General features: G+C 52.4%; 1 protein-coding gene across 2 annotated transcripts in view; it reads right to left on the bottom strand.

Moving 5' to 3' along the window:
- Positions 1 to 3,818: 3,818 nt before the first annotated feature.
- Positions 3,819 to 24,693, bottom strand: part of PEMT (phosphatidylethanolamine N-methyltransferase) — a 42,239-nt gene continuing 21,364 nt past the window's right edge. For both annotated transcript variants that reach the window (XM_030958142.1, XM_030958141.1), the window contains exons 3-8: positions 23,430 to 23,545; positions 15,540 to 15,685; positions 11,012 to 11,123; positions 6,964 to 7,038; positions 6,127 to 6,187; positions 3,819 to 5,425 (exon numbers count right to left, since the gene is read on the bottom strand). In XM_030958142.1, the coding sequence (XP_030814002.1) occupies positions 6,133 to 6,187; positions 6,964 to 7,038; positions 11,012 to 11,123; positions 15,540 to 15,685; positions 23,430 to 23,545 (504 nt within the window). In that variant the 3' untranslated portion in view covers positions 3,819 to 5,425; positions 6,127 to 6,132. The remainder of the gene's footprint in view (positions 5,426 to 6,126; positions 6,188 to 6,963; positions 7,039 to 11,011; positions 11,124 to 15,539; positions 15,686 to 23,429; positions 23,546 to 24,693) is intronic.

Below are 24,693 nucleotides of genomic sequence, written 5' to 3'. Positions count from 1 at the left end.
TCCCTCCCCCACCCCCTGCTTCTTTAGCAACACTTTTCATCTCTTGATTCCTTTTAGCACTTGGGATTCGATTAACAGAGAATCTGAAAGCCTGAGATGTCTCAAATCCCCAGTTCCTGGAGTCACCCAGGCAAGGAGTGGGAAGAGGTCCCTCGAGACACCATCCCTGTGCTCAGCACGGTGCAGCTCTGAGCCAGGAGCACCTGGAAATCCCCTGCTCCCAGTTTTTCCCCCTCCTTTCATCCCACAGGTCCTGCAACATCCTGCCAGCATGAACAAAGGTGTCTCCATGTCCTGGACGTGTCCCCAAACTCCAGCACCTCCTGCTCCCTTCCAAAGAGCAGAGTTTCCTTCAGCTCCTCTGGGATTAGGGAGAAATGTCACCTGTAACCAGAGACAGGCACCAACTGGGCTTGGGATACAAGGCACAGGGGAGAGGGGGGCTTGGCGACCCCAGAGGAGGCATTGCTGTGATTTCAGGAAGGCTCCCATGGAAATGGAGATGGATGGCAGGGCTGGCAGGGCAGGAATGAGAGCCCAGGATCAGGCAGCAGCTGGGTGGGCAGTGCCAGGCAGGAGCTGGCAGAGGGAGGGGCAGCAGTGCTGAGGGCTCAGAGCCTGGAGATGTTTCCTGTCAGGTCCCACATCAGCTCCCGAGGGATGGGGGGCTGCACAGGGATGGAGGGGTTGGGATTTGGGGAGTTGAGCTGGACAAAGGCTGAGCCCGTGGCCAAATCCAGGACCCTCGAGGCTCCCTCGAGGCTGAGCCTGGCCCTGACATCTTGCCAGGACTCTGGGGGCTCTGAGCCCTCCTGCACCCCTGGCTGGGAAAGGAGCTGTGCTCCATAAACAGCTCCTCCCGAGGAAAATGCACCATGGAAAAAGCAGCACATTCCTGCCATTCTTCTCCTTTGAAACACGATCCAAGGAGGATCCGGCTCACAGGGCTGTCTGGGGCGGCTTGTGAGAGTGAAAATTAAAGAAAACAGCCCCGGTAACTTGTCCTGTGCCTCATGGCAGGAGCTCTGTGCGTAAGGGCCCCCGGAGTGAGGGTGGAAATGGGCTGGGTTGGGCTGGATGAGCCCCCTCCAGCCTGTCCTGATGCCTGGCCCAGGGCGACAGTGGCCATGGGACGCTGCTGCTGCTGCTCTCCAGCACTTCAAAGCTTTCCCTGGACACCAGTGACACCTGTATCCCAGGTCCCTGAGCATGGAGCTGCCAGCAGAGCCCAGGCAGCTCAGCCCTGGGATGCCCATCCTGCCCATGGCATTTCTTTGGGCTCCAGCATTGGGGTTTCCCACATGGGAATAGTTTCCCATCAGGTTGTTCTCCCCATTGCTTTGTGAGCAATTAAAGTCCAGATTGTTTTCCCTACACAGCAGGGATAGAACAGGCTGGTTTATTCCCCTGCAAAGATAAATTCTGTCGTGTCCCCTGTCCACCTTCTCTGGATTAAGGGATCCCCAATAAAGCAGCACCCAAACTGCCCCCAAAGTTCATCTTTGCTTTTACATCAAATCCCAACCACTGGCATAAAAGCCAAGGTTCTGCCTCAGGGCTGGGATGGGTTTGGGAGCCCTCAGCAGAGCCCTGAGCCCCTCATCTCCTGCCACCTCCCCAAGCAGCCAAGGCACACACTCAGCAGGCAGGAGCGGGGTGGGAATAGAGAATTCCCAGCGCTGCCAGTGCCACACGTGCCGCCCTGATTGCACCACGTGTTTATTCTGTGTTTGTTTGCCACGGGTGTTTATTCTGTGTTTGTTTGCCACGTAAGGGCTGATGGCTGTCCCTGCCCTGGGGCAGGGCAGAGCAGCTTCCCTGGGCAGAGCAAACACGGGGTTACAGGCGGTCACAAAGGAGAGTGTCACCCTGGACTTTTAAGATTTTCTAGGCCTTCTAATATGGACATTCTTGTGGTGAACTTTTTCAGACACTTTCTGTAAATAACTGATTGTTTTGTCTTCTTTTATGGAGGGGAAGAAAGTTGATGGACTGTTGGTTTGACCAGTGTCATTAGAGAGGTGTCCCTATCACCCTCCAATCCGCTGTCACTTTTGGAAAACTATAAATGCTGGAGTCAGGGAAATTAACTTCCTCTTCCTTCCTTCACCTGAAGAACAGCGGTGTGCTTGCATTCTTTCGTGTCCGATAGTGACATGAGAGAATGGCCTTTGGAAATGTGTCCCTGCTCCTGGATGTCACCACCACCAGGGAAAGCACTGCAGGATGCAGCCTCCACCTCCCAAAGTTCCTGGATGAAGCATCCTGTGAGTGTGGAGCTGGCCCCGCATCCCTGTTGCTGGGGGGTTTATTGCAGAGATGATCCTCTCATCCCAAGGAATTGCCAGGTGCAGTTCCATGGAAGGGAGATGTGTGTGCGAGCCATGGAAACAACCACACAGAAAAAACCTCCATGGGGGTGGGCACAGAGGGTGTCTGGTGGGATGGGGGGAGCTGAGGCAGCACAGAGCAGTGACCTGGGTGACCCAGCTGTCCCTGCCAGGTAGGAGTTGAGATTTAACCAGTTTCTCCTTTCCTGGTGTTTGCTCTGGAGAAATATCCCAAACTTCAAAGGAAGTGTTATCTGTGGCGTCAGCACACAGCATCACGTGAAGCAATCCCCAAGGCTGCAAACAACCTCCCTGCCAAGCTCCAGAGGGCCCAGAAAGCCCCATCATGGATTTTGAAGGCACGAAAATGGCCCCATGACCCCATTTCCAGAGACCCCATTTGGTCCCTGCTGTCTCTGCAGAGCTGGATGCTCCTGCCTGTGCTGCTGCAGAGCTGGGGCTGCATCCAGCTGCTCCTGGGGGTCCCACAGGGCAGGTCTGTCCTTTGGAAGCAGCAATACTCACCTTCTGACCCTGGCCATGAGATCCACCCCTGCATCCATGCAGGATGTGTCCCAGCTGCAGACAGGGAGAGGGGAAAGAGCTGTGACACCCCTTTGTGCTCAGCCTGAAGGTTTCACCCCCTCCCTGTGCAATCTCCAATTCTTGGAAATATTAGGCAATTGGAGAGGAATCACTTTTTTTTTTCCTTATAACCAAGGAGAGTCCCCTAATTCCTTGTTGTTAAATACCATAAAACAACATAAATAATAATGGTGTCTCTGTGCTTCCCTCCCTGCAGCCCTGGGGAGCAGCACAGCAACACCTGGGACTGGTCCTGGCCAAGGCCACCCCGGCCCCAGGGAGAAAGGTGGGCTCAGACCCCATGAGATGGGCTGAAACATCAACTTCCAGCTCCCCACCTTCAGGGAACAGAGCAGGTGCCTCTAAAATATCAAACTCCAGCTTCATGGCAGCCAGAACCAGTTGAGTGAAGGCAGAGATGTTTAATCTGTGCTGGCTGCTGTGGGAAGAGCTGCTAAAACCAGGGATGTGTCTGGCACAGCCCCCAAAAAACCCTTGTGCTGGAAATGGCAGATGGAGGGGGAAGGAGCCTGTGCAGCCATCCCAGCATCAAATCCCTGTGCTCATGGGGTGCTGTGGGCATGGCATGGGAGCAGCTCCACCACTGGGGTTTATGGTGACAGACACACGGTTTAGGAGGCTGATACTGGCTGGGGAGGGGAATGGTACCACTGGGGTCCCTTCTGGCCTTGCAGAAGGGACTGGGAAAGGCACACATGGTCCCCAGACTGGGAATGAGACAGCACAAACACAGCCCTCGCTGTGCTCTCATCAGGAATAATTCTTCCCGTATGAGCACGTGCTTCTTCAGTAAATACTGATTTCACTTATCAACAAATCCAAGTTTATTGACATCAGAGACTTTGAGCCAGGACTGGCAACTCTGACATAAATTGTCTGAATAATGCAATGTATCCTCTCCTCAATGGTTGCTATGGGTACTGGGCCAGTTTAGCCTCCCTCTATAAACATTGGCTGTGAAGGGAATGTGGAAACTTATCTAAAAATAAAATACTATGCCCAAATCTTTGAGAGGAAGGTGGTTGAGATGGCAATAAAAAACAATAAATCTCTGTGTAATGGTTCTGAAGTGATGAAACACAAACACAGCATTTGTGAGCCCTTCTGCAGGAAACGGAGGCCGCACTGAAAAGAGACCAACACTTTTAATTCTGCTGAGCGATGCCTGCAGGGTGAGTTAATTACAACGTGTAAAAGCAAAAGGAAACGGAACCGTTTCGTGGAGGTGACACTGAGAAGAGGGAGGACCCTCTGAGGAGGGGACAGCGGTGCTGAGATGTGGTGCCACATTCCAGTGGCCCCACAGGAGCCAGCAGCAGCACAGCTCCCTTCTCCAGCACCTGCTCCTTTGGTCACTTGCAGTTTATTTCTCAAACTGTTCTGGGAATCTGTGAAAACAGAGCCTGGGGCTGGAGCACCACCTCTGGGACCTTTCTGTTCAAGGCAGGATTCAGCACTGGACAGTTTTGGGACAGGCTGGTGGCAGGAGCAGAGGGGCACATCTGTACCTGGCTGCTGCACGGTGTGGAAGGCAGAAACAAACCTTGCCCTCTCTTCCCTCCCTCCCTCCACTGCCCCTGCAAGACCATGGAAAACAGCTGGAAGGCACTGGGTGGTGGGAAAGGCAGCAGGACCCAGGGGAAAGGAGGGGCCTGGGTGGGAGAGCTGTGAAGTGCAGACAGGGATTGACTCTTCCCCTGGGTCTTCTCCACGCTGGGGCTTCCCCACGGGACAGCTGCCATCCCTGCATGCCCCTGGGCTGTGCTTTAGGTCATACATTCACATTCCTGTGCTTTTCAGTCACTTCTCTCAGAGCCTTTGCAATAGCGTGGGGATGCTGCACGGGTGGGAAACTGCAGCTCTGGATGGGGAGGTTCCTTTCCCAAAAAGGAAGGGGTTGGTTTTTTGGGTTTGCAGCAGGTTTTGATGTTGTTGAGCTTACAGCAGTCACCCCTGTTCCTTCCCCGTCTGTGTTTGAATCCTCAGGGGCTCCTGAGCTCTCTCCATTGCTGGACCTGAGCTTTGTCTGCACTCGTGGCTCTCAGGCTGCACCTTCAGATGATCTTCAGGACCAGCTGGAGCTGGTGCTTCCATTTGCTCACAGCTCACTCATGAAAGGCCCCTGGTGTTTCCATCATTGCTCTGCTTTCCCTCCAGTCCAAAGGAGAATTCCTTTTTGCCTGCAGATCTCCAGTAATGGATGTGGGAGAAGAGGTGGGGAGGTCCCACCCTGTGGAACTCCCAGGAAAGCATCAGGAGCTGCAGAGACCTGGGCAGAGCCCTGGGGACAGGGACCTCCATCTCCCATGGCTGTGACAAGGAGCTGCCACCACGCTCAGGCTGTTCCTCTGGTCACTTCCAGTGCTGCACGGAGCTCAGTTAGCTCATTAAGGGTTGCTGGGTTAATTAGCAGGATACATCTCAGTAGAAAAATGGGCAAATTGGACAGTGTGGGGACCAGAGAGGCAGGAGGTACCCCAGAGAGTGCCCTGCAAAAGACAAAAGGACAAGAGTCCATTGGGGACCTCACTGGTGCCACAGCAGCTCTGTGACAGCAGCACAGTGCTGCCAAAACCTCAGCAGTGCCCTGGGATTGTCCCAGCCCCCCAAAACCCAGCAGGCAAATGCACTGGGGGCTCCAAGGTGGCAATGAACCCCCAGGAAAGGAGCCTGGCCAGGAGCTTGTGCTGTTGGAGAAGCTTTTGGCCCCCCAAACAAGCCTGGGCTGAGGTTTTAGGGTGAGCCCCCTGGCAGAAATGTTCCTGGCTCAGGCAAGGAGCATCTAGAGCAGGGAGCTCTGATTTCCCTGAGGGATGAGCAGGCACACATGCCCTCTAACACCATCCCTGCCACTCTCTGGAGCACCTGCCATGGCCAATAGTTGTATTTTTCTGCCTGATTCAGATGAAGCCTGGAGCCTCAAAGCTTCCCAGCAATTTTCCCTCGCGCTGATTCTCAAGTGTATAATCAAAATAATTTGGGGGCTGCTGGTCGGGTGCCAAGGGGCGGACACGACTGCTGCTGTGAGAAACCTCTCTGCCTGGGATTCTGCACAGCCTTGAAGCTCAAATGCTTTGAGAAGAGTGGGAAGGGCTCTGGAGGAGCCAGGGAAGGCAGGGCTGGGCTGGGGGGCTCGTTGGTGGGGGGTTCAGCAAAGCAGCCCCTGAAATGCTCCCATCAGCAAACGTACCTGGGGTTACTTGCTCTTCACTCCCTTCTGCTTCCTCCGGTAGATTTCCTCTGTGAAAGGCCTGGAGTTGGCAGGATGGGAATTTGGGGAGAGAGGGGGGCAGAGACAGAAAAGAGGGGCAAAAGAAGGGAGGAAGAATTAAAATCAAGGCTACTGAGTGCTCACCTCTGGGCCTACAAAATTTGTCCTTCACAGGTTGGCACAGCCTGACTATTCCTGTGCCGTGGCAATCCTGGTTTCAGCCTCTCTAGATTGTGCAGCAGCTACAGAACCATCCCTGTGCCAAGCAGGACAAGGCTCAGCACACACCCAGACTGCCCCTCATGCAGACCATGGCTCTCTGCATCTCCCCCTCCCTTGCAAACACAAAAGACCTTTCACTGCTGAAGTACAACTGCTGCTTCTGGGAGTTATTTTGTGCTGCTCCATCCTGTGCTGCTGGCTGGGCTATTGTAGTGCAAAACAGCAGAGAAGCCCATCCAAGGAACTACAAAATGCAAGTGCTTCTTGTAGGGGGCTCTTGTGAAGACACAATGAGTCCTCTCACTGCCTTCCTTATTGTTCTTCTATAGACAGAATCTGGCGCCCAAAAGGAAAAAAGGCCTCATTTTGATAAAACTAAAAAAAACCACACAAATGTTCCTAGAACTCAGCAAATAGCTTCAGAGTGGAATCTGCCCATTATCAAAACAATTGAAAAAAAATTCCTCTGTTTTCCTTCTTCCCTGCTGAATTAATAGGAAAAAAAACATTTCTACTTGTGCAGTTCTCTGAAACCTCGAGAGTTAAAGCTGGTAGAAATAATTAGAAGCTCTCCAGTTGTGCACAGCTACTCACCCCTCGTACAGCACAGCAATTGTGTAGGAAATTGCCACTACAGCTGTCAGCAAAAGGCCAGCTGGGCTGGCGTGCCTGTTTTGAAAGAGAAGGAAAAGATCAGGTAAGTACACGGGCTTATGCAAGACCTGGTTGAGAAAGTGAAATGAGACACTGGGCTGCAGAGAGCTCTTGCTCACTCATTAAACAGAAGCAAACAAAAGGGCTGGGGTTTTTTTTGTGCTTAATGTTAACTGTCTTAGACAGATGTTACTTGGCAAAGGCTCTTCCCCAGCCTCCTTCAGTGACTTCTTTTAAGTCTGATCCCTGCACGTCTCTGCTGTGAGAGCTCCTGCTTTGATGCTAAATCCTGAGATTATGGGGCTGTTTAAGGGCTGAGCAGCTGCTGACACACAGCTGCAGCTCGCAGCCCATGCTCCGAGGGACGTGGCTGATGTCCCAAAAAGGTGCCACCCAGGGTACAGGGGACACCAGGCAGCCAGAGCAGTGCATGGCACACCACACATGCAAGTGGTGGCTCAGCCAGTGCAGGGATGGGGATGGGGGGATGGGAAGGGATGGGAAGGGATGGGAAGGTCCATTCCTGCCCTGGGAAGGGTGCTGCGTGGGTGCTGCACTGGGGCTGGGTGCTGGGGCCTTGGCTCACTTTTAAACCCATTTCAAGGTGTTTCAGGAATGTGTCCTCCAGCCAGATGTCACCAGGCACAGCGCAGGGCATCGATGCCACCACTGCTCCTCACTGTGTGGTTATGGGGAGAGATGAACAAGAACTGAGGACACAATGGAGATGGCTGCTCCTTTTAGCAGAGGCTTGGGGACCAAAAATTCTCATCACCTCCTGCTCTGAAGAGAGATGTCATAGAATCCTACTCATGGAATGGCTTTGTCTGGAAAGGAGCTCAAACCTCATCTCATCCCACCCCTGCCATGGGCAGGGACACCTTCCACAATCCCAGCCTGCTCCAAACCCTGTCCAGCCTGGCCTTGCACGTTTCCCCACCAAGGACCAGCTAAATACTTTATTTGCTGACAGCCAGCTCCCATCCCTCTCAGAGCTGCCACCAGCAGTTAAAGACAATCACCAGTGTCCTAATTAAGGGGGACAATTAAGATAAGCTTTAAAGTTTCTTCCAACCCAAACCATTCTGTGATTTTATGAGGATAAACATCCCACAAGCCTGGTGCAAGGCGACTTGTGCTGCTGGGAAAACACACCTGCAGAGAGAGACTGAACTACCTAAACCCCACACTGGAGCCACTTTCAGGTACCACCCAGCCTCCTCAGTCCCTGGAGAGGCACCCACAAATCTCCACTTTTGCACCATTTTCATTCTGCAATAACTTTTTCCCTCATTAAGAAGCTTCGGGCAACTTCCTTCTCTCCCAAGCCCCTGCTATTACATGCTTAGTCATGTCTCCTTCTTGATTCCTATCAGAGAGAACAAATTTACATGATTGTTTGTTGACAGCAAGACCTCTAATTGCATCATTTGGCTGCAGCTCCAGCTCTGATTTACACAGCCTGTTGCTGTGAGTTAGAACACTTCCCTACCAGAGGCACACAGAGCTGTCCCCACACGGGGAATGCTCCGTTTGTCTGCCAGGAGAAACGAGGCTGCTCAGCACAGGTGATGAGCAGCATTTGGGTGAACTGTTCCTGTCCTCTTACGAGCCTGACCTACATACTGGGCCACATCTGATTGCAGCAGCAGGGATGAATCAGTCAGGAAGGGTTTGTTGTCCTGCCAGGACTTTGTTTTGGGTGGGAAGTCTGTCTGTCCCCAGCCTTGCTGCAGCTCCCCATGGCTGGGGGTTGTCACCCCCACTTGATGCTTTTAAGGCTGGGCTGGAGTCGGAGGACAGGCTGATGTGATGTGTTTTCATCCCTCTGGATGAGGATGGATCAATCCTTTGGGTTCTGATGCCATGATAAGGAGGGTGATGCATCCCCAAGGGAGGACAAATGTGCTCTGTGGTTTAGGTCTGGCCAGAATCAGAAAGCTGCAGGATTCCTCCAGCATCCTCCTGCTGCCACCAGGATGGGACATCAGCTCTGGCCTCTGAGGGAGACACCTGACATCTTCTGAAAGCTCTGGGACCTCAGGAGAAAGCATGGATGCCCCAAAAAATCAGCCAATGGAGAGTGTCCAGAGAAGGGAATGGAACTGGGGATGGGTCTGGAGCAGCTGAGGGAGATGGGGGGCTCAGCCTGGAGAAAAGGAGGCTCAGGGGGAACCTTCTCACTCTCTCCAGCTCCCTGGCAGAAGGGTGAAACCAGGGATACAACAGGAAAAGAGGAAATGGCCTCGAGGTGCCCCACAGGAGGTTTAGGTTGGATAATGGGAAAATTTCTCCCCTGGAAGTGCTGTCAGGCCCTGGCACAGCTACCCAGGGCAGTGGTGGAGCCACCATCCCTGGAGGGATCTAAAAGCCATGTAAATGTGGCATCTGGGGACATGTTTCAGTGCTGATGATGGCAGTGCTGGGTTAATGCCTGGACTCGATGATCTTATCATTCTTTTCCAACCCAAATGATTCTGTGGCTGTATGAACCGAGGTCCCAGGGAAGAGAAAAAGCCAAAAACCACCGTGAGAAGGGCTGTGCTGAGCTCCCCCCAGGCAGGTGGGTGGTGTCTGGGTGCCACTCTGCACAGCTCCAGCAATTTGTTCACAGCAATTATTTGTCACGCCTCGCTGGCCTTAATGGTGGCAGCCTTTTAACGAGAAAAAGGAGGCAATCACTGCTGTCCCCAGCTGCCTGCAGCTGCTCCTGCCCAGAATTGTGCTGGAAGAGCTCAAGGAGAGGGGTGAAGAAGGGATTCTGCGACAGAAACAGCTCAGCAGGTTCCAGTGGATTCTGCAAAGGTTTTAGGAAGCAGTTTGATGCTGATTTTAAAACAAATAAAGATCTCTTTTAAATCCTCGTGGTCAAATCCCTACTTCTGTGCTGCTGTGGGGGTTGTGGTGTGGTGTGGGGGGACTCATCCTGCCCCAGCTCTGCCCCACTCTCCACAGCAATACAAACATTTCCCACAGCAATACAAACATTTCCAGAGTGCTGCTGCAGAGCAAACAGCAGTGCCTCCCTTTGGCATTTAAATCCTGCACCACTTCCCAGGATTTAAACCCCATCCAGTGCCAGGAAGGGAAGCAGCCTCGTGCAGCCAGCCCTGACAGCACCTGGGGGGGATTTCAAGTGCAGAACTAACAGCAACAAGGCTCAGTGGAGACAGGAGAGAAACCATCAGCTTTACTTATTACCAGGGGCTGCACACATGGCTGGAAAAATGACCAGAATGTGGCAAAGCACTTCATTTTTTCCACCCAAGCAGGGGAGAGGTGGTCACAGTCAGGAGCACCAGTGCAAAATGCCACTGATAACAGCCTGCAACACTCCATGGGTTCCTGAAGTAACACAGCCAGTTTTGGTTTTTTTTTTCTTCTCCTGGGCAAATAAATAAAATGTGATATTAAATGAGAACCACATCAAACTTGTTAGACTGAATAGAGTCTATTGCTCATTTGCTGCTAAATTACAGCCTATTCATTTCCTCCTAAGCAGGCTATTAAGCTGTGCTGGAGCACACAAGGAGTGTTTCGGAAGTGTTTTCACCATGGGCTGGGGGAAAGGGTGGCTTGGCTTGTTTTGCTTTTTCCAGAGTAATTGCAGGGTCACACTGCTCCCCAGCACCAGTGCCCTGCCCCTGCAGAGTGACACCCTGCATGAATTTGGCCCTGAATGTTGATTTTTCCACGTGCAGAGCCTGCCAAGGACCTTGTTCACTGCAGAGCATTTGCTGATGCCTCCTCTCCCCCAGCACTTGGCCGCTATTTATTTTTCTACAACAAATGCTGCGAGTGTTTCGAGACAGCACAAGATTTTCCACGCACAAAAACAGCCAGGGAGGCAGAAGTCAGGGCAGGCTGCACCTTCCCTGCCATCCCAGAGTGTCTTTTTGGCCCCAAATGCACCCTGGCACCCCATGCCCTGCCAAGAGACCCCAGAGTGACCCTACCACCAGAGGTGTGTGCAGGGACATGTACTCACATGAGGGACCAGCCCAGGTAGATGGCTGTGCTGCCCCAGTACATGGGGTTATCCAGGATGCTGAAGGGGAAGCTGGTCACTTTTTCCTCCATCAGGATGCCAAAGTAATCACCTAAGAGCAAGCAGAGAGGTTTTGGTTAGGCTCCATGAAATTGGGATTCATGGGGGGTTTTGGCACATTGATACCCTCCCTGTGCCACAGGGCATCCCTGGCAGGGATTCACAGCAAAAGGTTTCAGCACTGACTTCCAGGCTGAGGAAACAGCAACAAAAAAGCTGTTTGTTTACTCTGTGTCTATCAGCTTTTCCAGGAATGGCTCTTTGCCCACAAAAGGCTCCTGCATTGCAATGAGGTTGTGGCAGCCACGTCCCTCATCAGGACACAGCTCTGGAGGTCCCAACTGGTTAATTCTGGTTTTCTCATTTGTAAAATTGCCTGTCAAATGCCACTCCACGAGGAAGCAAGTGCATGGGATCAAATCCATTTAATGTGAAAATAAACCCAGTGCTGTGAAATGGTGTTTGAAGCTGTTTTCATCATGACCACCAGAACCAAATGCCCTCATCCATAATGTCACTCTTATCTCATAGTTCAGAGAATTTCTCCGAATTTCAGAAAATAGCACCTCTGCCTACAAAACACTCAGTTACTGGCACAATGATGATGATGATAATGGGTGATTGTCATCTGTAATGAGGAAAGCTCTCAGAACTGTCAGCATCCAACCAGCTCCCCATCTACCTTGGAGTAATCCTTCCACCCTCCTGAAAGGAGCTTGGGAAAGAAATGACAGGGAGATGTGCAGTTTGTGAGCAACATTTCAGAGGGGTAAAGGGCCAGGATGCAGATCTCTGGTTCTGTTGGTCTTACAAGTGAGACCACAAAGCACCACACATACAGGACTTTAAATCCCTCCACTGCCCTGGGCACCCCGTGCCAGGGCTTGACAACCCCTTGGGTGAAGAATTTTTTCCTGACATCAAATGTCAACATCCCCTGGTACAATCTGAGGTCATTTCCTCTTGCCCTGTCCCTGGGAGCAGAGCCTGACCCCTCTCTGGCTGCCCCATCCTGTCAGGGAGTTGTGGAGAGCCAAAAGGTTCTCTCTGAACCTCCTTTTCTCCAGGCTGAGCCCCTCCCAGCTCTTTCAGCTCCTCCTGGTGCTGCAGACCCTTGTCCAGCTGTGTTCCCCTGTGCTCCATGCATGCTCCATGTCCACAAGCACTGGTCCATGAGGAGCAGCCTGTCCCTCAGCCACCACCCCGGGCTGAGCTCCCAGCTCTGCTGCCAGCCCTTCCCTGACCTTGGGCAAGGCTCCTCTGTCCCTCCAGGTGCTATTGTGCACTGATCATAACATCAGTCTTTCTTAGAGCACGGAGGGTGGTGAGGATTAATGTATGGTGAGAAAGTGCTCACAAATCCAGATGAAAGGCATTACAGGAGTGCAAACTACTCAAGGTTATTATTATTACCTGGATCGTGGTGTAATTTCTTTGACCTCACATGGTGCTAAAACATTTATTTCTAAGGATAAACAGCCCCTGCCCAATTACACAATGCTTTTGGGTTTTAACTGCAGGCCACTAAGTGAGATAATTGCCTTGTATTCATACTATATGTTCTCACAGTTACTTGGCAATACATCTCTGAGATTGTTCTGGTAGAAAGAACACATCACCCCCTGCCACAGCCCGTTTCTGTGCTTTCTTATGTGTCAAAATGCTTCATTATCCCCTGCCCACCCTCGCCCTTGAGCTGAACACCTCATTCCCCACATGGCCCTGGCACTGAGGAGGTTCACACAGAGCCCTGGGTCTGTGGGGCTGGCAGGGGCACATCTGTGCCCAGCACTGGTGGGGCTGTGCAAGCCTCCAGGCAGGCTCCCCACGAGCAGGAGCACACAGGCAGCTGCCCAGGAGCTTTTCCAATGTAATCTCTGCCTCTAAACCTGCACAGCTCAATGAACATGAGCACCAGAGAGGTGGTTTCTATGTGTTTATGTTCAGAGAGGTGCCTAGGGACAGGTCTGTGTGTGGTGTTGCACAGCATCACCCTGGGCATCTCCTGTGCCTTCACTGAGCCCTCAAATCAGGAATCAGCTCCTTGCCAAGCTGAGGCACTAACAGGAGCTATTTTTTGCTGGAGGTCTGTGCAGCCATCTCACAGCTCAGGGTGGGATCACAGCAGCAAAAGCCACTCTGCAAGGTCCCCCAGAATGCCTGGAGCCTGACCTGGGCTGGAGCACCACCTCTGCTTCACCCCAGAGAGCTGTCAGCTTCTCCAGGCCCAGCAACAGACTTTGGCAAAGTCAGATTGACTTGAAATCTTGGTCAGTGCTGGAAGAAATGTCACTGGGGTATGAGGGCATGAGGCAGATGGGCTCAGACAGGCAAAGCAGCCTCTCCACGTCCTCAGCCTTGAGATTAGCCCAGCCCTCATCACTGTGTTTTTTGGGAAACAGGGCAAAAAAGGAGGATGCTGAAGTGATGCTGAAGTGATGCCTGAATCCCAGTGAGGGCACAGGATGGAGACAGGGCACCAGGGATGGCTCTGCCAGGGACAGGGGCCACATCCAGCTGCTGCAAACAGCACCTGGAGCTGGTGCTGCTGTGCTGGAGATGGGGTGGCACAGGCAGGCTGCTGGAGAAGGGTGACTCACACAGCTCCCACTGCACCACTGAGCCCACACCAGAGAGACAAAGCGTTCTGCAGCTGCTCCAAAGCCTAATGTGCTGTAAGGAAAGAATTCAGCAGGAAGCCCTGTGCCCTGCCTGGTTCAGCTGTCACCGCTGTAGAAAAACGCACAAAGGGTCAAATCCAGCCGCAGTAATTTTTGAAGTGCCTGTTCTCAGAGGCTCTCTCAAAACTTCTCTTGAGCTCAGATGTCAGCAGTGAGAAAAAGATGAATTCCTCTCCTTGACAAGCACTGCAGCCCTTTGCTATGTGGAGTCCTTGCTCCTCCTGCAGCACCAGGGCAGCACTGAAATCCTGCATGGATGTTGGAAGTACCAGTCCTGAGAGTCTTGAGCAAGAGAATATCCCACATGAGATCCTCAGAGACCTGCAGACCTGTTGTCTTCCCCTTGGCTGGGCAACAAACCACGCTGAGGGACATTCTCCATTAGGAATTTGCTGACTTGGACTCATGGGGCTTGTGTAGAGTGGAGAAGCTGTTACCAGTGCCAGGATGGATCCTCTGTGGGGCTCCAGCTGGGTCATGCCTGAGTCCTGCAGAGGTCCTGAGCCAGCCTGGCTGCACTGGCATGTGTGGCATGTCCCCACCCTGACTCAGCTCTGCCCTGGTGCCTGTCATGCCCTGCTAGCAGAGAGAGCTGCTCTTGCTGTGTCAGTCCAGGGCAGGGAGGATGGAGCAGAAATGCCTTATATGGACCCCTAGCACCCACCTCTGCCCTGCCTCGGGGGATACACATCTGAGGGCCAGGGCCCTCTCACCTCTTACGCCGAGCCTGACTCACTTGTTTGCTTTTTCCCAGCGGTTCAAGGCCAGTGGATCCTCCTGGTGGGATGAATCAGGCCTTACGTAAACAACTCCAGATCTGGCTGAACTTCAGGAGCATTCAAGCAGCTCTTGCTGACGGGTACTCCTGTGCCTGGCCCTTCTGGACATGTCTCCACAGGCACAACATCACTTCAGGGGCTGCTGGGGATTTTGGAGGATGCTGAGGGACAGGGGTGTGACAGGCTGCACACGGAGGGTGAGGGCAGATGTTTAGGAGTGCTGAGCCCTATTTCTGGCAGCAGGATTTTGGCCAACTCAACACATTTCTTTGCAACTCCACTTGAAACCAGGAAGGCTTATTACATCCCTCTCTTCTTCCTAGCGACGCCACAGGAGCTAATTGAATTTGGTTTGTAAAGCACTTGCAAAAGCACAGCCTAAATGAGGTGTCAAAGCTGGGGCTGTGATTATTTCAGCCAGCAGGAGCTGCCCCTTTCCTTGGATATTTATTGTTCCTGTCTCTACTTTATTTTTATGAATTCCACACATACTGGCATGTTTTCAAAGTCAACAATGCTAACAGAATTACACTCTAAATGTGAAAGCAGGCACAGTGGAAAATGCCTTCTGCCATAAAGCGGGAGATAAAAGGATCTGTCAACGAACATCAGGTTTATTGCAGAGGGGAGAGCAAACAACATCCTGCTCCAGCACGTGTGATGAGCAGGTGGGTGCTTGGAGCAGGGCTGCTGGACAGCTCACACATGCTGTGCCAGTGCCACTTATGAGGTCTTGAATTTGGGGTCCCTTTCTGGAGGGTGTTTGGGCTGGCAGAGGAGCAGCAGTGCTCCAAACCTCCAGGCTTGGTGCTGGAGGTGATGGGATTTGCTGTACAAAACCACTGTGCCATCCCCTCTGGGGTAACAGCAGGGTTGGGTCCTGCTTTGGTATCAAAATGGCAAATCTCACAAGGACAAGGAAAGTCCTACAGGGCTCTGCCCAAGCAGGAGATCCCTGCAAGGATTAAATGCACTTTCTGGCAAAGCTGCTGGATTTTCAGTGCTTACCTAGGAAGGTCCCAGTGAATCCCAGTGCTAAGAAGCTGGAGGTGACAAACAAGGTCCCTACAGCCGAGATGGCCAAGCCTGAGTAGTAGGTCCAGTGGCAGTCCCAGCCCTCCAGCTTCGGCTGGCTCTTCATGGCTTCTGTGAAGCTGTTGGGGAGACAACATGGGCTGTTAAAAACAGCAATTCATAATTAACATCACTCATGTCTCCCTGGGAGATGTGGAGCTTTGGGAAGCTGCTGAGGAGGTTCCTCTCTTCAGATCCCTTTTTCCTACTCAACCTCCCAATGGGAGAAGCAATCAGCTGAAGACTGTGAGGAGCCAGGGCTTGCTCTGGGGCAGCTATTTCTACTCACAAGCCTTGCTCACACCTGGAAATACCAGTCCCACTGACTTGTGATATCAAATACTTTAGCTTATTCACCAAATCCCAGTTTTCATCCTGACTGAGAGCTGTGGGACAGACGCCATTGCAAATGCTGGAGGCTGCGAGGACTGGAAGGGCTGGGAACAATTGGCTGGATTATCTCGTGCTCCCACCCCCGTTCCCCTCCATCAAAATATTTTGCAGCTTTCATGTGTTAGCCACGTGCCCAGGAGTGATTCACGGCTGGAGCCTGACAGTCAGGGGGAGGATTGGAACAGCAAAAGGAAAATACGAGAGACGAGGCATTCTCGAGTGTGAGCACAGCTCCTCCCTCCCAGGCTGGGGCAGGCATTCTGGGTCTGGCCTCCCAAATACCCATTTATGATTGGAATAATGGTGAGCCCTCCCTTCAGCCCCCTGAGCTCTGCCCAGGGCAGGGCTTGGCAGGCTCAGCATGGCACACGGCTCCCACACGAACGCGCGATGACAAGAGAGACAATGCTGTGATTAAAAAACACCATTAATAACACGAGAGGAGGTAACAGACCCACAGAGCTCTACACAGTGTTTCTCCACATGCTGTTGACACATGAGGTAGGAAACTTTGAGCCTTTTTTTAATGAGCACCCTGGAGGCTAAAATTCAAGTGGAACAACAGCTCTCCTGCGCCTCTGGCCACCACTGTCTGTCAGGGCCAGGAGAGTTATTCCTGCCCACAGTCCTGGGCTCCTCAGCTGGAAAGTGCTTCCATAATGCTATCTGCAGGGCTTGGGATAGCTTTTTTCCCTGGTGTCCATCTTCTCTAAGCCCTGCAAACCTCTGGATTTTCCCTGTTGCCCAAATAAAAGCCAAGAGAGACAGTCCTGCCTGCATGGCTGAAGGCCAAGCAGCTGGAACCACATCTTTCAAAGGATTGATGGCAAGTTCATGCACCAAGCAAGCCCAGGATAATACTTAAACTCTGTGGTTTAGGAACCTGGATGATATCCTTTGTTCACTTTGAGCTTGCTCCCACTAGGCTTTCTACTGTTGAGCAGTTTTTAGGACTCCACAAGACATTCAAGCATCAGCTTGGATTGGAGCAAGGAAACAAAACATGGAATAAATGTAATATGCTCAGAAGTCAGCAAAACCACAGCATCTGGGTGATTTACACTTTGGAAATTACAGGGAAATTCCTTTTCACAGGAGCCAAGCACAGACAGAGGAACAACAATGTGGCCCCAGGCAATGCAGGCACAGTCCCCAGGGCTGGCCCTCCTCCAGTGCCCAGCACAGCTCCCTGTGCTCACCAGGCTCACACTGCCTTAGCTCAAAATAATTTCCAATGGGAAGACACAAATCTGGCTGCACAGGGAAGCAGCAGCAGCTGCAGAACCCTTTGCATCATCTCCGTGGTGGTTATTTTTAAATGATACAAGTCTCTTCTACGAGGAAGCCAAAAAATCCATGTCCCTGCCACCAGCACTGCCTGGGTTTGGGAGGAAAGCAATGCCCCTGAAAGGATGTGCCTTTCTGCCCGAGGAATCCTGGCCTGGCTGTGCACTCAAAACACACCCTGACATCCCTGGGGATGCTCTGCAGCTCTTTCCTCACACAGAGGAGGATGTGCCTTTCACAGCATGGCTCCATACCTAGCCTGGACCTATCCAGAGGGCACCAGCACCAGGAAGGATTTTACAGCAATTTGCTGATCCTCAGGGAGGCAAACCTGGGACAGGAATGCTGTGCTGGAACCCACTTGGATCCCAGGCATTGGCAGAGAGATGGCAAAGCAGAACGAGGTACAGCAAGAGCAAAGCCCTCAGAGCCTGCTTCTCGCTCTGGATGAGCTGGATCCACACCCTCTCACATCCCTGGGGCTCCTCTGTCCCATGCTGATGACCTGACTCGGTCTCAGAACATTGAACAAAGGTGGCTTCAAGAACACAAACCGGTTGGCTGGGAATCAGCACTGGAAGTTTTGCAACCAGCACATGGTTTGGTTTATTTTGGCAAAGCTGTCTCTCCTGCTCCAGATGATCCCATCCTTCCTTTCCACGGCCGGATAGGCCTGCATTAGTTATTCTCATCAGCATGTCTTGCTCAGTTCCCTGCTGTCTGGCTTACAGCTAGGGAGGGAGGTGTTTGCACGGAGATAATGGACTGCCTTTCCCTCTAGGAATGGTTTCTATCTTCCTAAACACACTCTGTATTTGCATTAAACATGATGCGCTCAGAGTTTTCAGAATTGGTAAATAAACCTTTTAAGCATTTATGACACTGGGCCGTGACAAGCAGCACGGAGCCATAAATTATTGCAGCATCCACCACGCTGAGGGAGCCTCCCTGGCAGGGAAGGACAAGGTTTGGGGCATTTCCCTTGCTAGGGAGCTGGTCTCCTGAAATGTGACATATTTCAGTCTGTCATGAAACCAGTCCCTTCCTTCATGTGTCTCTGAGTCACGTTGGTGACAACATTTATTTCAGGCTCAGGACAAGGCAGCAGCGCAGCTCAGCATCCAAAAGGACATCAATTAGAGCCAGGCTTTGTCCCAGTACCTGGAACTGCATTCTGTGCTGAGCTGAGCCATTGCCATGGTGAGGAGCATCCATCCCTCCTCCAGCACAGGGGAGGGTGGCGAGGCTGAGACCTACTTTGATCACATCCCTGGCTGCTGCCATGAGGATGGCTGTCCCCACGGCAGGGCTTGGAAGATGCCCCCAGCTTTTGCAAAGGGAAAATGGGGTAATGGGGCTTCCCCTGACATCTCCCCACACTTGCCAGTTTGAAGCACGATGGCAGAGGCACACATTCTGCACCAGCTGGGAAAATCCCAAATCCTTCAACTCTGCTCTGGCCAAACTGGCAGATTTGGCTAATTCCTGGTAGGATAGGAGTAGCCAAGGCAGTGGGAATTGTTCTGCCCGCCCTTCCCAAAAACAGAGTGGTGCTTGCTCAGACACTCACAAGTCTTACCAGTGCTCTGTGGGAATCCCAGAACGGTTTGGGTTGGAAGGGATCTTAAAACCCATCCAGCTCCAAACCCCTGCCATGGGCAGGGACACTCTCCACCATCCCAGGGTGCTCCAAGCCCCACTCAGCCTGGCCTTGGACACTTCCAGGGATGGGGAAGTCACAGCTTCTCTGGGCAACGTGTGTATCCTCATAAAACATTTCCTCATAAAAAAAATTCTTCCTTACATCTAGTCTGAATCTCTCCTCTTTCTCTCTGCCACATAATATTCCACACGAACTGGAAAACCACTCAAAGTGGCTCTGCACTATGAGGATGGACATGTCACGCCAGTGGGTTCACAGAAGAAAGTGGGGGTGAGGGAAAGGGGCAGCAGATCCTCTGGCTGGGACACGGACAGGACGTGCAGCCAGGTTTGCACAGCAGGTGCTGATTTATTCAACCAGAAAACTCAACAAGTCACAGTCCTAAACACATCCCCCAAGGCCACGTGGAGCAGGAAGAAAACACAGAAATATTGTGCTAAAAGAGAAGCTGAGGTTTCTAGGTCTTGTTGGGGGCATCTCCTGGTGGCCCCCACCAAGTGGATTTTGTCATCCCTCTCCTCAAAGGAGGACAAAGACCTCGTCCAGCAAACTGGGTCGCTGCAGGGAGCAGCCCAGCAGTGCTCCCTGACTGATCCCAAAAACCAGCCTGGAAACTGGGGCTGAGAAGCACAATTGGAGCAGAATTGGGCCAGGGGCCAGCAGGCAGCAAGGAAGCAGCAGTGGAACAGGCAACCAGGGTTTTGGTGACAACAGCCACCACTGCAAGGTGCCACAGTCACCGTGTGGGGCGTCCGTCTGTCCCCCATGCTGGAGGTTTTGTTCTTCTTGGCTAAAGGAGGCAACAGGGATAAAAATTACCCAGTGGTGCCCAGCAGCACAAGCTGCAACAAAAGATCTTGTTCATTAGAAAACAGCAACCTCAACAGCACTGAAATCGTCCTGCCGATACCACTGGCAATTGTCAGCCCGGTCATCATCCTCACAGCTTCTTCTGCCAATAATGACTTTGCTTTTCTGGCAGCACTGGGGTGTGTGTGTTATTTAGGTCAGCTGGGGGCTGTGGCAGCTTCTCCCCCTGCCTTACATCTGAGCTGTGAGGTTTCCTCATCTGGATGCCGTGGGCAGGAGGTGCTGTTGGCTCCCTGGGGCCGTTCCTGAACAGGTATCAGATATTTCTGGCACTGTGGCTCAGAGGGGGCACCAGCTCTGTCAGGCCATGCTCAATTCCCATCACCAGCCTCGGTCACTTCTGCACACAGGGCCCTGTGGTTCTGGGATCGATGCCATTTACAGCACACTCATTCAGGTGCCAGCTCACAGAATTAAACAGGATTGAGAATAAGGTGAGGCACTACCTGGCAATGACAAACAACCCCTTTTCTGTGCAAAATCCCGTCCCAGGGCGGATTTATTTTCCTGGAAGCATCAGCTCCAAGTGAGAAATCCACGCAGGAGGCAATATCCAGAGTGTGGCATCGATGCAGGACTTGATGCCAGCCTGCAGATGCCAGTGGCACTGGCTGGCACGGCCTCTGTGGGGCTCACACTGAGACACCCCAACACCTGCAGCCCTCCCAGTCAAGCTGTGCACGTGGGTGTTGCCTTTCAGCTCACGCAAACATCCTGAGACCCTTGAGGAGCGAGGCTCAGAACCTCCCTGTGTACCTGCCCAAGGGTGGGGAGTGTGCCAGGGTGTGCCAAAGGCAGGGCAGGGAGGTTTGGAGGCAGTGCCAGTGGCTAATTGTGAATAAGCTGATGCAGGGAAAGATACCAACAACGTGGTGAGGGAGGAGAGAGAGACAGTGGATGTGAGTTTGGAGGACAGTGAAGGTTGTCACGTCCCACGTCACACAGATAACAGCCACAAACTGCACACAGTTCAAAAGTTCAGGAGTTGTTTTCACAGATTAAAACCTTGGTGATGGAAGCTCCTTGCTTCTTGCAGAAAGAAACTGTTGTAATGAAAATAATCATTGCAGCAAAGCAATTAAGGATGCTTGTCTTGTGCACTTGACTAAGCAGGTCCCCTTTGGTCACAGGTCAGTCTGGATTGCAAGCCAAGGCTGATAATGAAGCTGAGAGCTGGGAAGCATCTAATTGCTTAATTGAGCACAAAGACATCCCTTTCTTACAGGCAAAGTATCCTTTTGGAGCTGAGCTGGCACGAGAGCCTCAGGGTGCTGGGCTGAGGGAGGACCCCAGCACAGACCCCACGAGGGGTGGGTGGTGATGCAGAAACACATCCTGGCTCCCAGGTGCTGTCAGCTAAAATGCCAACCCACCCCCAAAGTTCTGTCTGCTCTGCCCTCCTCTCCTCCGCCTCCAGCTCGGAGCCTTTCAAAAATTCAGCTGCAAAAAGGAAGGAGGCTTTTAAAACCAAAAGAAACATCCCCTGGGCTCCTCATTGCTCCCTGGCAGCCCCCACCCACGTAACAAGTCCCCAGAGCAGGAAAAAAGGAGTTTTAAAGGCTGGATTACAGCACTGGAGGTGGAGGGACCCCTGAGGCTGCCTTTTTGCTCGCTATCAGCAGCTCACGCTCTGCACAAGCCACCCTGGCCACCGTGCCAGGCACAGCCCCTGCCAAAGAATGGTCTCCAAGGGGCTGAGGAGCAGAAAACCTGCACAGAGAATAAAATGAAGGGAAAAGCGAGATAGCAAGAGCAGGTTAGACATGTCTCTCCCAGCATCACTGGTCACTGAGATGACATTGACTGTGTCACACAAAGCCCCTCTGGCCAGTGGAACCCTGGGCTGGCCCTGGCTGGTATCATCCTGCAAGGGTAAAGGGGCAGGATGAATCCTTGCCAAGCAGCAAAAGCTCCCCAGGCTGGAGCAATAAGCCTTGGGCAGCCCTGGAGGGCTCACTGAGCTGGGAATGGAGGCAGTGAGGCTCCCAGGTGTGTTTTGGGGTAACTCCAGCAGTTGCTGCTCTGATGATCACCCTGGCACCACCCAATCCCTCCCACAGTTAAGGGCCTGCCTTGCCAGAAGAGCCTCCAAAGCCTGCTAGCCATCACTCAGGCCAACTTCAGCACCAAGGAAAGGGGAGGGAATAACCCAACCACATCCGAGCAAAAGAAACTTTCCATTGCAATAATTGGAAAGGCTCTGGCCCATCAGGATGGGCTGCCTCATCTGTGTTCTGCTGAGGCTGAGCTGCCCCATCTTCCAAAGCCTCTCCTCCAAACCCAAGGTGCAGGGGGGGCTTTTCCAGCACCTGGATTGACCTTGCTGTTTCCTTCAGGGCCCAAATGCTGGGCTGAGCCAAACCCAGTGAGTCCCACAGTCCCCACAGACTCATGACACAGAGCAGAGCCAGCCCTGGTGGGGCTCTGAGGGCTCTGCAAGGGGCAAAGTGTGACACAGTGCCAGGGCACACGAGGCCACTTTGCCTCTCCCAGCAGCTCCCACTCAGTGCCTTGCTGTGACCCACGAGCCTCATTGACCCAGGAGCCAGCAGGACCACTGGAAATGAAGATTGTCCCTCCACCAGCTGTGTTTTTAATTAAAGGCAAGGACGAGGCTTTGCATTGCTTCCCAGACAACAAGTGACTATGTAATTTGTGCAAGAGACTGTCGAGACATTCTCCAGCAAAATCCAAGCCTGCTGTGTCACTAAGACATCAGCAGCACACACACATGCCCTCTGCATTCGATTATAGCCTTGCTCACTGCAAGCTTTCTTTCAGTTTCTGCCATCAGCAGTGGCTGGGACAAACACAGAAGGGCAAGGGCAGGTCCTGGTGTCATTTCCAGGAAGGCAGAGCTCTTAAATACATGTGCAAACTCCAACCTGAGAACCCTGCGCCTGGGAAATTACCCAGAGTACTAAACAACCCATTAGCTGTGACCCTGGTATAATTGAACCTGGGAATTTAGTGAGTCTGTCTCTCCTAACAGCAGTGGAGATAAAGCCAAGCAGATCGCAGATAAATTGCTGGCATTGAGGAAATCTTCTGCAGTAAAACCTCTCTGCTGCACTGGGAACGTTAAAGGACATATTCCCATGGAGAATGGTGTATCAGTCATTCAATACTATTAGCTAGCACAGGTAGTGTTTAGAGATAGCAGATAAGAGTTTCAAGAGACTGATTGCTAAGTGCACAGGTAATCCTGCTGTTCTGCACAGCAAAGTGTGGCTCCTTAAAAGCAGCTTTCATTTTGTTTACGATTTTTACAAGAAAATTAAAAAAATTCTGCTGTTACATATGATCCACCCTGTGTAAACAGCCCTGCCACCTGGGCTGCTCACAGGAGAGAGGAAACATCCCCAGGGAGCAGAGCAAGGTAACCTGCGACACTTAACGACCGCTGAAACCGATGGCTTTGCCATGCTGCTGCATCCCTCATCTTTATTACAAATCCTGGAATAAATCTGCTGCTGCCTGAACTCATCCAACCATGGAAAAGCAATACACTGGGGTTGGATTTAACACTGCTGAGCAAATGTCCCTTTTCCCCCTCACTCCAGAGGGGCATTTCTTCCCATGGATGTACAGCAGCAGGGTGAGCTCCTTACCAGTGGCTTCGCACACAGTTCAGCAGCAGGATCACAGCACCCAGGCAGTAACAGGCAGCACGGGGAGAGCCGAAGGTTTGGCTGAGTGCTCGTGTTTTGTGCTCCCATCTGGCTACCTGCAGAGACAAGGGAAAACAAAGTGGGTGGTTGGGGTGCCTGGAACACGCTGCCCCAGGAGCACAAATCCCACAGCCTTGGCCTTGCACGCTCAGAACACTTTGTCTGCGTGGCTTTGTGCAAGAAACAAGTGGAGGCCACTGATGGGACATGGCTGAATCAAGCCTGGGGATGGGAGCTCTTTCTCCCACCTGGGCCAGATCCTGATTGCATTGCTTATGCCCTTGCACACGAGGTCAGCCAGAAGCACCAAAAAAAGAGGCTGAAACAGGCTCAAGAGGCTCAAAAAAAGGAGAAAAAAACAAACCAGAAATCACCCTACACATCAGTTTTAGGGACTACAAGGACATGTCTCCAACAAGGCTGAGAGCATTGCTAAGGCTGTCCCCTGGCCATCAGAAACGAGGCCCCTGCTGTGGATCCTAATATTGCTCTCCTGAAAGGAAAACAGATCCCTGAGTATGGGATGCAACACAGGGATGTTCAGCTCTCATTTTCTGGGCTGTGGCATCTCCCACAACCAGTCTCAGGAGTTCCTGCCAGGAACAACCCCTCCCTCTGCCCATCCAGAAAAGTTTGCAAGCTCCCCTCAAGCTTCCCCAAGACAAGATCTGCCAGCTTTGCCCAGAGAACTGCTGTCACTTTAACCAGCTTAGCCTTCATTAGCACTCAGCAATTGCAGCCATTCAGGTTTAGTCTGCCCTCCTCACCCACCCCAGCCTGGCAGCGACAGCCCAGGACTCACACATCCTCACACAGCATCCCTGGGGAGCTGTCAGCATCCTTCACAGCACACTTCTCCCTGGTTCCCATGTTCAGCTCCCTGCTCTGCAGATGCTGATGGGCCCCTTCCCAAACCGCCCCACAATGAGGAGGTGCCCTCTCACCCTAGGGGCTGCTGCACACAGATGGTTGGAGCTGTTCCCCAAACCTGCAGAACCAGACCCACGCCAGTCACCAAATCTAGGCCCAGAAGTCCCAGCTGATAAAAACCCTTACAGCTACTTTATCCTCTACCTTTCCTGCAGCCCTGGGAAAGCTGCCGCTATGTTTATCGCCCTCTCAGGCTCCACTTCCAGGCACCAAGCTGGAGGTTTGGATCAGGCATCAGACCTGAAATTCCAGCCAGGGAGAGAGAGAGCACACC

Source organism: Camarhynchus parvulus, chromosome 14, assembly GCF_901933205.1.
Source record: "Camarhynchus parvulus chromosome 14, STF_HiC, whole genome shotgun sequence".
Taxonomy (NCBI): domain Eukaryota; kingdom Metazoa; phylum Chordata; class Aves; order Passeriformes; family Thraupidae; genus Camarhynchus; species Camarhynchus parvulus.
The sequence above is the reverse complement of the archived record's forward strand: the minus strand, read 5'-3'. Positions and strand labels throughout refer to the sequence as shown.